This window comes from Dendrobates tinctorius, unplaced genomic scaffold, assembly GCF_039654945.1.
Source record: "Dendrobates tinctorius isolate UK_male_01 unplaced genomic scaffold, ASM3965494v1 ptg000051l, whole genome shotgun sequence".
Taxonomy (NCBI): domain Eukaryota; kingdom Metazoa; phylum Chordata; class Amphibia; order Anura; family Dendrobatidae; genus Dendrobates; species Dendrobates tinctorius.
In genome coordinates this window covers 22,567,641-22,581,877 of record NW_027361719.1, presented here as the reverse complement: position 1 = coordinate 22,581,877, position 14,237 = coordinate 22,567,641, and the positions used below count along the sequence as shown (strand labels likewise).

General features: G+C 49.0%; 1 protein-coding gene across 1 annotated transcript in view; it reads right to left on the bottom strand.

Annotated features, from left to right (window-relative positions):
- Positions 1-14,237, bottom strand: part of NEMP1 (nuclear envelope integral membrane protein 1) — an 86,772-nt gene that overhangs the window by 60,465 nt on the left and 12,070 nt on the right. The window contains 2 exon segments of the mRNA XM_073576854.1: positions 7,766-7,880; positions 11,011-11,104. Coding sequence (XP_073432955.1) covers positions 7,766-7,880; positions 11,011-11,104 — 209 coding nt within the window.

The window sequence follows — 14,237 nt, the reverse complement described above, 5'->3', positions numbered from 1 at the left end:
CGAGTACCGTTACCAAGGTCTGCAATACCTTGGTAAGCTTGGCCACGGATTTAGACAAGGAAGAGGCCCAACCTGGGCTAGGAATCTCACTGTCCCCTATGGCAACGGATGACCCTAGGGAGACAGGCAAGGCAGCTTCATCCGGCTTCTGGGATAAATGCAGGAGCTCTGGCAGGGAAGGTAGGGGGGCTGCTCCTGCTCTCCTGCGTAGGTGATACAGTGGGTCTACTGCAGTCCAGACTGAGTGGGGAGGACTGACCCAAAGGAAGCCTGCTATTACATGAGGTACATACAAAATATTTAACAATGGTAGCCAAAGAGGATGAGGAGGACCGAGACCGCTCTCCCTTGGGCATACTGACTGGCCCTCAGGGGGTGAAGAGCGGAGTGAAGGAGTAACAGCTGTAGTGCGTCCTGTGTCCTGCCACCGTCAGGAACATCAGCTGACGCCGCCACCCGGAGAGAGAGACGAGAGAAATGTGGACAGCCATGCCGCTGTCCAGAAGCTATCATATAGCCCCCTGAAGTCGGTGGGCGGGACCAGGCACCGGACCTCCTGGAGTCCCAAGATGGCGCCGGTCCCGGAAGACGACGCTGGGGGACAGAGCCTACCCCGGAAGTGCCTCGCTAGAGAGACGCCGGGACCTGCTTCCGGGCGTGCGTGTGCTGGGCTCTGAAGCTAGGGCTGGAGCCGCCGGAGCCCAGGAAAATAACGCCACCGTCCGGGAAAAAGGAGTGGGGGACAGCGGCATTCCGGCTCTGCTAAAAAAAAGGCACTGGGCTTTGAGTGGAGCCTATATCTCTGGCGCTCCTACCATCTATAGAGAAAAAGGTAATACTGTCATGATACTGTCAAGATCTTTCCCTGTGCAAAGAAAAGAGATTGACAAGCAAATTTCAGATGTGAAATACAAAATGTTGCAGCCCCTTGCCTCCTGCTCACCCTATGACAGGGAGGAGTTTACCTGATCGAAAAGACTGCTGTCCCAAATCTATTCTGCATGGCGTCTCCCTCAATCATCAGGCTCTGGTGGGCGAGTGATGGGAGACGGACGTAAGGACCGGGTCCGATCACATAAACACGGGTCCGTGTTAGGGTCCTGCCTATGGAAACTATGAGGATACGGGGTGGCAGTACACGCCATACTCATAGTCCCTGTGTGGGAATACAGTAGTAACAGATCTACTCTGTAACCCCCCAATGGTTACCTGAAAGGGAACGACACGTTGAGGTAGGCATGGGTCTTGTGAGAGACCCATGTCCACCTCCTGCCGACACCACGCAAAACTGATTGTCCTACAGCCGGTCGGAAGGGTGTATACTGCAGAGGCGGAGTTAAAACATGGATTTTTGTGAGTACTCACCGTAAAATCCTTTTCTCCGAGACGCTCATTGGGGGACACAGAGACTGTGGGTGTGTGCTTCTGCCGTCTGGAAGCTGACACTAAGTATACAAAAAAAGAGTTAGCTCCTCCTCCGCCGCATACACCCTCGCCCCTAGGCCGGGCGTAACTCAGTTTAGTGCATAAGCAGTAGGAGAACGCGCCTTAAACTCAGGCAAGAAACTATATGTCTGAAAAAGGGGGCCACCCTAAACCTTGTACAAGGATTTGTATAACTCAAAATAAGTAAATGCCAACTGGCTGATAGGGTGGGTGCTGTGTCCCCCAATGAGCGTCTCGGAGAAAAGGATTTTACGGTGAGTACTCACAAAAATCCATGTTTCTCCTTCGTCTCATTGGGGGACACAGAGACTGTGGGACGTTCTAAAGCAGTCCTCTGGGCGGGATCTTAGCTCACCCCATCCATGCTAATTTGCGCCCCTGATTAGAGGTGCGCAACTGCTGCCTGGAGAATCTTTCTTCCCAGGCTTGCATCCGAGGATGCCTGGGTATGTACGTTATAATGTTTGACAAACGTATGCAAACTGGACCAGGTAGCTGCTTTGCATACCTGCTCCGCTGAAGCCTGGTGTCGCAGTGCCCATGAGGCACCCACTGCCCGTGCCGAGTGAGCCTTGATCCCTGCCGGAACCGGCGTGCCACTGATTTGATAAGCTTCTTGGACCGTCAGGCGAACCCATCTGGCCAAAGTCGCTCTGGACGCAGCGAGCCCCTTCCGCCGCCCCTCTGGAACCACGAATAGAGAGTCTGTCTGGCGGAATGGCGCTGTCCTTGTCACATACCTTCTAAGAGCTCTTACCAGATCCAGGGTGTGCAAAGCCTTCTCTACCCTGTGCACCGGTGCCGGGCAAAACGAGGGTAAGACAATGTCTTCGTTGATATGAAATGCAGACACAACCTTCGGCAAGAAGGGAGGAGCTGGCCTTAAAACTACCTTATCTTTATAAAAGGTCAGGAACGGCGGTTTACAAGATAAGGCCGCCAATTCCGAAACCCGCCTAATAGACGTTATAGCTACTAGAAAAACGACCTTTCTGGACAGGTAAGGTAAGGAGACCTCTTGCAATGGTTCGAAAGGAGCCTCCTGAAGGGCCCTGAGCACCAAGTTCAGGTCCCATGATTCCGTCGGCGCCTTATAGGGGGGTACTAAATGTGCGACCCCCTGCATAAACGTCCTAACCTGCCAGACGGAAGCGACTTTTCGTTGGAAAAGCACCGACAGGGCCGAGATTTGCGTTCTGAGCGAACTCGGAGCCAACCCTGCGTCCAGCCCTGCCTGTAGAAAAGCCAGTACGTTGGGGATCGAAAAAACCAGAGGAGCCACTTCACGATCCCTACACCAACGGAAAAAAACTTCCCAAGTTCGATGATATACTCTCGCCGAGGAAGGCTTTCGGGCACTCACCATCGTGGCCGCCACATCGCGCCTGAATCCTGCCTGTGTTAACAGCCAAGATTCAATGGCCACGCCGTCAAACACAGGGCCCCTAAGTTCGGATGGCAGATCGGCCCCTGGGACAGTAAGTCCGGCCGATCTGGAAGACGCCAGGGTACGTCCACCACTAGTTGGACCAGATCTGCATACCAGGCCCGCCGGGGCCAGTCTGGGGCCAGCAGAATTGCTGGAACCTTCTCTCTCCTTATTTTCCTGATAACTCTTGGAAGCAGCGGCAGCGGGGGGAACAAGTACGGGAGACGAAACTGGCTCCACGGGAGCACCAGAGCGTCTGCTGCGATTGCCTGCGGATCGAGGGATCGAGCGACAAACCTTTGTACTTTGGCATTCTCTCTGGATGCCATAAGGTCCACGTCTGGTGTCCCCCACCGTTGGCAGATCTGCTGAAAGATCTCGGGGTGCAGGGACCATTCCCCTGCCGCGACCCCCTGTTGGCTGAGAAAATCTGCCGCCCAGTTTTCGACTCCTGGAATGTGCACCGCTGAAATTACCACGCGGTTCTTCTCTGCCCAACGCAGTACCAGTCCGACCTCGCGCATGGCTGCCTGGCTGCGCGTGCCCCCCTGATGGTTGACATATGCTACTGCTGTAGCATTGTCCGACTGGATGCGCACCGGCCGGTGTCTCAGGAAACACTGGAAATGTTGCAGGGCCAATCGTATTGCCCGTATCTCCAGAATGTTGATCGGGAGAACTATCTCCTGAACGGACCACCGCCCCTGGGCTATGTGACTCTGGAAAACTGCTCCCCAACCTTGCAGGCTTGCATCGGTCGTCACCACCAACCATTGTTCCGGGGGAAAGGGTTTCCCCTGGACCAGAGACGAGTCGCGAGTCCACCACCGGAGTGAACCTCGTACCAGCGGAGACAACTTGCACCGATGACTGAGAGACAGCAGCCTCCGGTCCCATGCTGTCAAGAGCGCATGCTGAAGCGGACGGAGATGGAACTGGGCAAACGGGATTGCTTCCATCGCCGCCACCATTCTGCCCAACACACTCATGCCGTACCGGATGGATCTGGTGCCCGGCTGTAGAAGGTTCCGTACCCCTTGCTTGATTTTTTGCGCCTTGTCCTGAGGGAGGATCACCAGCCCCCGGGAGGTGTCGAAAATCATGCCTAGGAACACGATTCTTTGGGCTGGAACCAAGGACGACTTGCTCCGATTGATCAACCAGCCCAGACGGGCCAGGGTATCCAGAGTGATACTGACATTGTCCTGGCACTCCTGAAACGACGGCCCCTTTACCAAAAGGTCGTCCAGGTAAGGTAACACCGTTATGCCCCGTGCATGCAGGATGGCCATAACCACCGCCATTATCTTTGTAAAGACTCTGGGGGCAGTGGCTAAGCCGAAGGGCAGAGCCACAAATTGGAAATGACGTCCTCCGATCGCAAATCGCAGGAACCTCTGGTGTGGGGGAAATATCGGAATATGCAGATATGCATCCTGCACATCGATCGAGGCCAGGAATTCCCCTGGATCCATGGCTGCAATGATCGAGCGGAGGGACTCCATCCGGAATCGCCTGACCCTGATGAATCTGTTCAGGATCTTTAGATCCAGTACTGGCCTCACAGTCCCGTCTTTTTTGGGGACCGAAAACAGATTGGAGTAAAACCCCTGCGACTCTTCGCCCTGCGGCACTGGGGCGATGACCCCTTTGCGCTGTAGCGTCATTATAGCCTGTAACAAACTCTCCTCCTGCGAATCTGTCTTGGAAAGTCGGGAACGGAAGAATCGCTGTGGTGGCCGTCCGACAAACTCTATCTTGTACCCGGACGATATTAGTTCTGCCACCCAAGTGTCGCGTGTCACTGCGACCCAAACGTGGCTGAACCCTAGTAGGCGTCCGCCCACTCTGTCGTCCGTAGGTACGGAGCGCCTCCAGTCATTTAGCTGGAGGTTTTTGGGACCTGGCCCCCCTCGCTCTGGGCAAACGGCCTCGGCCTCTACCCAGCGGATTGGCCCTGTAAGAGGCTTGCTTTTCCCTACTCTGGCCATCGTTTGCGGAGGAGTATGCCCTGGCCGAAGTCCCCCCCCAGGGGCTACGAAAGGGTCGAAAACGCCTCTGCGTTTGCCTGAATGCCGGGCAACTTCTCTGCTGCGGGAGGAAACTACTTCTCCCCCCTGTGGCTTCTGAGATAAGCTTGTCCAGCTTCTCACCGAACAGCCGATTGCCCTGAAAAGGCAATGAGGTTAAGGATTTTTTAGAGATAGAATCCGCTTTCCACAGCCTCAGCCATAATGCACGCCTAATGGCGATCGCATTCGCTGCCGCCACAGCCGAACACTCGGCCGCGTCCAGTGAAGCGCTGACAAGATAATCACTCGCTCCTGATATCTGATTTGCCACCTCCAAGACCTCCGCGGGCAGAACCCTGTCTTGGAGGGCCTTATACAGAGCGTCCCCCCACGAAACCATGGCTTTAGCCACCCAAGTTGCCGCAAAGGAGGGGGCCAGAGCCGACCCTGCTGCCTCATATACCGAGCGGGCAAGCCCGTCCATGAGGCGATCAGTTGGGTCCTTTATAGAAGAAACACTGGGTATCGACAATAGCGATCTTGATGCTAAACGTGATACCGGTGGGTCCACTACTGGCGACTCCACCCATCCTTTATGGAGTTCAGGAGGAAACGGATACTTTGCTTGCAGCGCTTTTTGCATTGCAAAACGCTTATCCGGGTGTTCTCTATGTTTCTGGACTAGCTCCTCAAACTCCGGATGCGTGGCAAACCTTCTATGTGGTCGCCTGGATTTCTTGAAAGAGACCTTGTGACCTGAGGCTGTGGGCACATCGTCCTCGATCTCTAATGTCTGGTTGACTGCCTCAATGAGACTGTCCACCGAGTCCTGGAACCCCAGGCTTTCTAGATTCCAGGCCTCCTCCTCCTCTCCTTCATCCTGATCGCTCCCTGAGCTCAGCGACGGGGAACGGGATGCCCTAATACCCGCCGCCGAAGCCCCGGAGGGCCCGGCCGACGGGGAACGAGCCCTTTTGATATGAGCTTGCCTGGTACTGGAGCGACCTCTAATGGTTGGAGGGTCCTGAGACGAGGACGAGCTCTCTTCCGCTGGCAGACCACCATCCTTGTTCCTGCCCGGGCCTTGAAGGGATTCAATTGCCCTTGTGAGGGACAGCATAGAATGCGATAAGGACACCGCCCATTCCGGGGGGTCCTGACCCCTGGGTTCAGAAACAGTGGGGGTCTCCTGGGCGCGCTCCGACTCGCAGGCTTCACAATATTTACCCGCCTGTGCCTTTGGCAGCCTGACCCCACAGGACACGCAAACCGCGTAAAGGAAAGAGTGAGCTTTCCCTTTGGCAGACATACTTGCACAGGTTGAAGGCAGGGTAGAAGGAGGAGGAGGGTAACCCCTTCCCTGACAACCAGTGCGGTTCTCCAAACGGAGTTACACTCACCCACCGGCAGGGTCCCACTCCTGTTTGAAGTACCCCGGGAAGCTCCGGATGCGTGGACGCGAGGTGGTAGGGCGGAAGTCTCCTCTCCGGGACCTGTGCGCCCGCCGTTTTCCACCCCTTGACCTCCAGGCCTCCTGCTCCTATACAGCGCGTCTCCCCGACGTCAGTGGGCGGGACTTCCGGCTACCACCGGAAGTCGGCGCGCGGCCTCGCGCGATAGTCACGGACCTCCTCCTGCAGCGCGGCTTCCGGCCGCACTCCGGTACACGCGGTGTGCGGCGTCCGGTTGCAACGCCACTCTGGCTACCGTTACACACCGGGGCAAACTTGCGGTGCGCTCCAGGAGCGGATCCCCCAAATATTAAAGGTGAGCAGGGCCATCCGCCGTGGGCTCCATCCCCGGCAGGGGGGGGGGGGGGGGGACTTCTGGTACCGGCTTCTTCCCCCTGTACTTGCCACGTCCACAAACTAGATCGGCTCACCTGCGCCTCCAATTCAGCCCCTGGACTCACTACCAAGGGGTGGAAGGGGCCTCCATACATTGTTGTTGTAGGAGAGGAACAACGTGGAGGCTGACCCCTGGTTCTGCTCACACGTGCTCGCCTGATGAAGTTATGGGGAAACCGAATCCTCTTATCAGGACGCGTTGCCCCTCTTTTAAAAAATAGTTGTCTGGCAAAAAGTCCCAGATGTGTCCCTCGGTGCGGGAGAGGACACGTGGAGGGTTACTCACACGTGGTCGCCCGTTGATGATTTGGGGAGATCGGATCCTCTCTATAGGATCCGTCGCCCCTGTCTTATCTTCATAGAAAAAAAGGGAAAAAAAAAAAAAAAAAAAATCTAGTCTGGAGCTCCAGACTGCGTGCCTCCATCAGACACTAAGCAAAAACTGAGTTACGCCCGGCCTAGGGGCGAGGGTGTATGCGGCGGAGGAGGAGCTAACTCTTTTTTTGTACACTTAGTGTCGGCCTCCAGACGGCAGAAGCACACACCCACAGTCTCTGTGTCCCCCAATGAGACGAAGGAGAAATTTTCACGGCATAGTGTCAACCTCCTAGTGGCAGCAGCACACACCCATGGATCCTGTGTCCCCCAATGAGACGATAGAGAAATCCTGTTTGCACAGGATCGTTGTGCTACAGAGAACGGCTGTTTATAAGCTTCAGATGCAATCGCCCAAATGATTATTAATATATCATTCAGTGCACATAGGCTGCCATTATTCTCTGCAGTGCATGTCCTGTTTATACAGGATGATGAGCTGCCAAGAACAAAGATTTTTTTTGCAAATCAAACCTCGTTCGTCAGGTGATTGCCTGCCTGTTTACACAGGCCAATCATTGTGAAATGAACCTGCCTATGTAATAAAACTTTTACATTAAAAGTTGAAGCACATAGCACAAACGGTAATGGATTAAAACAGTGATGTAATCTTAAACAGACTTTACAACTTCAGAAATAATAAAACACCAGTGTACCTAGTAGATACTGCCAATGCTCTCTGCAGATTTCCTGGAAGTTTTTCAACACCAGCTGGATAATATATAGTGAGAAGGACCAACCTCCGACTAGTAACATATAGAAAGGGCTTTTCTAGAGCAAAAGGAGAAAAAAAAAAAAAAAACAGCAAAAAAGTTCAATTTAGAATATTCTTCATAACAATCCTAAGGTTACGCATCAACTGTACACATACAATGGAAATGTAAGTGACGATATAAAAATATAAAGAATAAATGATCAAGTTTTATCTACAAGGAACTGAAAGCGATAATTAGAATGAGTTTTAATTTCGGAGGAGCAATAGACAATTTCCTTCTGTTTTTACAGCTGGCTACATTTAGTTTCTCCAATACTCACAGCAAGGCAGTCTTAGTTTTCACTAGCTCAACCATAGCTCACTGAATCACAGCAGTGCCGGCTGTCAGTCAGTGCCGGCTGCGATGACTGTAGCTGCGACAGACACACTGTATGACTGAAAGCCGGCGGCTACTGAAAAGGAATAAAGTTAATTTTATCCCAAGTGGCACACTTTCAGAACTGTGGCTAGGCTATTAACATGCAGTTAACCCTACAGTGGGGCAAAAAAGTATTTAGTCAGTCAGCAATAGTGCAAGTTCCACCACTTAAAAAGATGAGAGGCGTCTGTAATTTACATCATAGGTAGACCTCAACTATGGGAGACAAACTGAGAAAAAAAAATCCAGAAAATCACATTGTCTGTTTTTTTTTCATTTTATTTGCATATTATGGTGGAAAATAAGTATTTGGTCAGAAACAAAATTTCATCTCAATACTTTGTGATATATCCTTTGTTGGCAATGACAGAGGTCAAACGTTTTCTGTAAGTCTTCACAAGGTTGCCACACACTGTTGTTGGTATGTTGGCCCATTCCTCCATGCAGATCTCCTCTAGAGCAGTGATGTTTTTGGCTTTTCGCTTGGCAACACGGACTTTCAACTATCTCCAAAGGTTTTCTATAGGGTTGAGATCTGGAGACTGGCTAGGCCACTCCAGGACCTTGAAATGCTTCTTACGAAGCCACTCCTTCGTTGCCCTGGCGGTGTGCTTTGATTTCATTGTCATGTTAAAAGACCCAGCCACGTTTCATCTTCAATGCCCTTGCTGATGGGAGGTTTGCACTCAAAATCTCACGATACATGGCCCCATTCATTCTTTCATGTACCCGGATCAGTCGTCCTGGCCCCTTTGCAGAGAAACAGCCCCAAAGCATGATGTTTCCACCACCATGCTTTACAGTAGGTATGGTGTTTGATGGATGCAACTCAGTATTCTTTTTCCTCCAAACACGACAAGTTGTGTTTCTACCAAACAGTTCCAGTTTGGTTTCATCAGACCATAGGACATTCTCCCAAAACTCCTCTGGATCATCCAAATGCTCTCTAGCAAACTTCAGACGGGCCCGGACATGTACAGGCTTAAGCAGTGGGACACGTCTGGCACTGCAGGATCTGAGTCCATGGTGGCGTAGTGTGTTACTTATGGTAGGCCTTGTTACATTGGTCCCAGCTCTCTGCAGTTCATTCACTAGGTCCCCCCGCGTGGTTCTGGGATTTTTGCTCACCGTTCTTGTGATCATTCTGACCCCACGGGGTGGGATTTTGCGTGGAGCACCAGATCGAGGGAGATTATCAGTGGTCTTGTATGTCTTCCATTTTCTAATTATTGCTCCCACAGTTGATTTCTTCACTCCAAGCTGGTTGGCTATTGCAGATTCAGTCTTCCCAGCCTGGTGCAGGGCTACAATTTTGTTTCTGGTGTCCTTTGACAGCTCTTTGGTCTTCACCATAGTGGAGTTTGGAGTCAGACTGTTTGAGGGTGTGCACAGGTGTCTTTTTATACGGATAACAAGTTTAAACAGGTGTCATTACTACAGGTAATGAGTGGAGGAAAGAGGAGACTCTTAAAGAAGAAGTTACAGGTCTGTGAGAGCCAGAAATCTTGATTGCTTGTTTCTGACCAAACACTTATTTTCCACCATAATATGCAAATAAAATGAAAAAAAAACAGACAATGTGATTTTCTGGATTTTTTTTTCTCAGTTTGTCTCCCATAGTTGAGGTCTACCTATGATGTAAATTACAGACGCCTCTCATCTTTTTAAGTGGTGGAACTTGCACTATTGCTGACTGACTAAATACTTTTTTGCCCCACTGTATATCTGCAGGCTAATAGCATTTTCCGACGAAACAGATTCCCATTAGGTCATTTCAAAGCAGGCAATGTTGCTGCTGTGTGTGACAAAATTATCAAAAAAGCAGATCAGACATTTTCTAGTAGAATATGCCAAAAATAGGCAAACATTGACTGATAAAGTTAGGTCTTATTGTGCCTTAATTGACAAAAGAGCATATATCAGTGGCAGAGAGGGATTTTGGTTTAAGAGGTAAAGCACAGAGCCATAATCTCAATAGCATCGAGTTGGTCTCAGATTAAAAGGATTGTCAGCACAGAATGACTGTACAAACCAAATACAGGTGATCCGTGCATAATGGCGGAGGCCAATCATTTAAGTGCATCTTCCCACCTTCTTGTTTCCCCTTCATCTCCACCGTTCTCTATTTTGATTGATGGCTCTGGCTTTGTAGAGCCAGAGAAAGGCAGAGATGGAGAAAAAACATGCAAATGGGAAGATCCACTTAAATGTTTGGCCACGCTATGGGTGCACAGAGTGCCCGAACATGGTTTGAATACTTATTCTGTGCTGACAGTCTTTCTTTAAATGAAAAGACAGAAGGATTATCACAAGCCTATATCCAAAGATCAAGATCTGTGGTTAGTTCTCCTTGATATTTGGAACAACCTACCTGTTTAGTTCCTTCAAAAACTGTGTACAAGTAAACCTATAACAACGGATGCTGTAGATTTCTCTTTTGTTCATTTACTTTGCATCTCGTTAATTGGTAAAAACAAACTAAACTATTAAAACACGTCCATTATTGGAATGTCATACTTTGCAGCAGGCGGCTTTCCACATCTGCTTAAAAGTTTTGCACAAGATATAAAATGTTTCTAGTGATGCAAAACACTTATCATCCAGCGTGATAACTTTGGCATATGTGGTCTTATACTAAATAGTCATAGCTATAAAGACAGTATTTGTATTTAATTATTAATACCATGCATCCTCCTAATTGTGTAAGAATAAATGTAGCGTCGTGCACTCCCGCAGCAATTGTTATCATACAGTGTTACACATATTACCCTAGGCAGCAGCCTGGACAGCATGAAGACAAGTATTAGTATGGAAGCCATCATCCCCACACTCATTCCGGTGCCGTAGAAAAACACTTGGCTTCTGTGGAAGAAAAAGACAAAGTGTTCCGTACATGGATAACACTCAGGAACAGTGGCACCAACACTTCTACTCTTACAGTTGATGTGAACATTGCCTACCTTCTCAGCCGTAGTCACAGACATTGTCCAATTGAATAGGAAACATAATACTGTATCTTAGACTATACTTTGCGTTAAAACAGAACCCCTTGGATTATTTCTTTCAATGGGGATATCTGCCATACAACAGATCTGTCATCGCATCGTATTTTATGTGATAAGCAGAAACCAAAGAGTAACACCAGAGGGCTCACCTAAAAAGCCATAGAAATCACACACCGATGTAACAATGTGAACCCCCTTCCCCAGGAGGGCTGCATTTGGCCCAGTGCACCAGCATAGAGAAGATCAGAAAGCGAATGTAAGGCTAAGTGCACACGTACCGGAACTCTCGCGGAAATTACCGCGAGAATTCCGGAATTCCAGTCCGCGGGAAAATCGCATTTTAAATTCCTGCGATTTTCCCGCGGAAAAACTAGCATTTTGCAAGCGTATTTAGCTTGCAAAATGCTAGCGTTCTCCAAGCGATCTGTAGCATCGCTTGGAGAACTGATTGACAGATTGACAAGTGTGACCAACGTTTTACTATTGAGGCTGGCTATGCGGCATCAGTAGTAAAATATAGAATGCAAAAAAAAAAATAAAAAAATAGTGTTATTCTTACCTTCCGGCGTCCCACGCAGGCGTTCCCAGTAATCCTTTGCGAAAATGCCCGAGATGACGTCAGTTCTCGCGTGGATCGCGACGTCTCGCGGTAATTCTCGATGACGTCGGCGCGAATGACCGCGAGACTTCGCGATCCCGCGAGAACGGACGCCATCACGGGCATTTTCGCAAAGGACTACTGGGAACGGGAGCGTGAAGAGAAGCGGAAAGACTGCGCGGGACGTCGGAGGGTGAGAATAACAATATTTTTTATTTTAAATTCTATTTTTTACAGGGATATGGTACCCAAAGCCCGGAGGACAGTCTCCTCTCCTCCGGACCGTGGGTACCATCCGCAATTGTTCTGCTTACTTTCCGCATGTTGTGCACAGCCACATGCGGGAAGTAAGCGGAACAATGCATTCCTATGGGTGCGGGATTGCCGCGATTCCGCAAATTAATGAGCATGCTGCGTTTACCGCGAAGCGATTCCGCTGCGGTAAAAACCGCAGCATTAGCACAGCATTGCGGAATCCCATAGGAATGCATGGGATGCTTATTTTTCGCATTTTCGCGGCAAAATCGCGCGGTTAAAACAGCCGCGGAAACGCGAAAAAAATGCCACGTGTGAACTCAGCCTAAGACGTGTATATATCTTCACATTATGTCATTCACGCAGCAGTGTCATCACATCTGTAACCTATCAGTAAAGTTAAAAAATGGGGAGGATCATATAACTTGATGGCAAAAAAAAATCTCCCACAATTGTCACTGCCAAGTATAAGTAACAAAAAAATACCCCGGCAGAATTTTTGCTTTCTTGGCCTTGTTTCAGAGAATATGAATGATAACACCAAAACTTTTTCTCCACTCATGGTTAGAGGTTGGGTGAAGTCATTTAATTTTAAACTACTGTGTTTTCTCTTTTTAAATCGTGCAAATGACCCTGATCAAAAATTTACATACCCTGGTGATTTGGGCCTGATAACTTCTGTGCATGTTGACACAAATGGGTTTGAATGGCTACTAAAGGCAACATAACATCCTCACGGGTGAGCTGTTTGCTTCTAATCATTGTGTGTGCATAAAAGCTGAGTGAGTTTCTGGGATCCAGACAGACTCTGGCATCTTTCATCCAGCCACTGACGTTTCTGGATTGTGAATAATGGGGAAAGCAGAAGAACTGTCAACAGATCTACCGGAAATGGTAATTGAACCAGGAAAGGGATACAAAAAGATATCCAAGGAATTGGTAATGCCAGTCAGCAACATTCAAACTGTGATTAACAAATGGAAAATCAGGGGCTCTGTAAAAACGAAACCACGGTCAGGTAGACCAACAAAATTTCGTCCACAACTGCCAGGAAAATTGTTTGAGATGCAAAAAAATCCCCACAAATAACATCAGCTGAAATACTGGACTCTCTGACAACTAGCGGTGTGGTTGTTTCAAGAAGCACAATAAGGAGGCACCTGAAGAAAAATGGGCAAGTCACTAGAAGAAAGCCATTACTGCGCAAATGCCACAAAGTATCTTGTAGCTCGCAAAACAGCACAGAGACAAGCCTCAAAACTTCTGGAACAAGGTAATTTGGAGTGAAGAGATCAAAATTGAACTTTTTGGCCACAAACGTTACATTTGGAGAGAGGTCAACAAGGCCTATGATGAAATAAACACCATTCCTGCTGTAAAGCACGGAGGTGGATCTCTGATGTTTTGCGGATGTGTGAGCTACAAAGGCACAGGAAACTCGGTCAAAGTTGAAGGAAAGATGAATGCAGCACGTTATCAGCAAATACTGGAGGCAAATTTGCGCATGGGACGTACTTGGACGTACCAAAACACAAGTCTAAGTCGACCTGTCATTGGCTACAGCAGAACAAAATGAAGATTCTGGAGTGGCCATCTCAGTTTCCTGACCTCAATATCATTGAGCCACTCTGGGGAGATCTCAAGCGCGCAGTTCATGCTAGACACCCTAGGAATTTACAGGAACTGGAGACTTTTTGCACAGAAGAGTGGGCAGCTTTACCATCTGAGAAAATAAAGAACCTCATCCACAACTACCACGAAAGACTTCAAGCTGTCATAGATGTTAGAGGGGGCAATACACGGTATTAAGATATGGGGTATGTAAACTTTTGATCAGGGTCATATGGATGTTTTGGTTTATCATTAGGATTTAAAAAGAGAAAAAGAAAAAAAAAAAAAAAAAAAAGTATGACAACAAATAGCTTCACCCAACCACTAACCATGAGTGGAGAAAAAGTTTTGGTGTTATCATTCATATTCTCTGAAATAAGGCCAAGAAACCAAAAGTTATGCTGGGGTATGTAAACTTTTGAGCACAACTGTGTAAATATTAGGACTTAAGGGGATTTTACACATAGCAATATCGCTAAAGCATCACCGATTTGGTGACGCAGCAGCGATATCGCTATGTGTGATA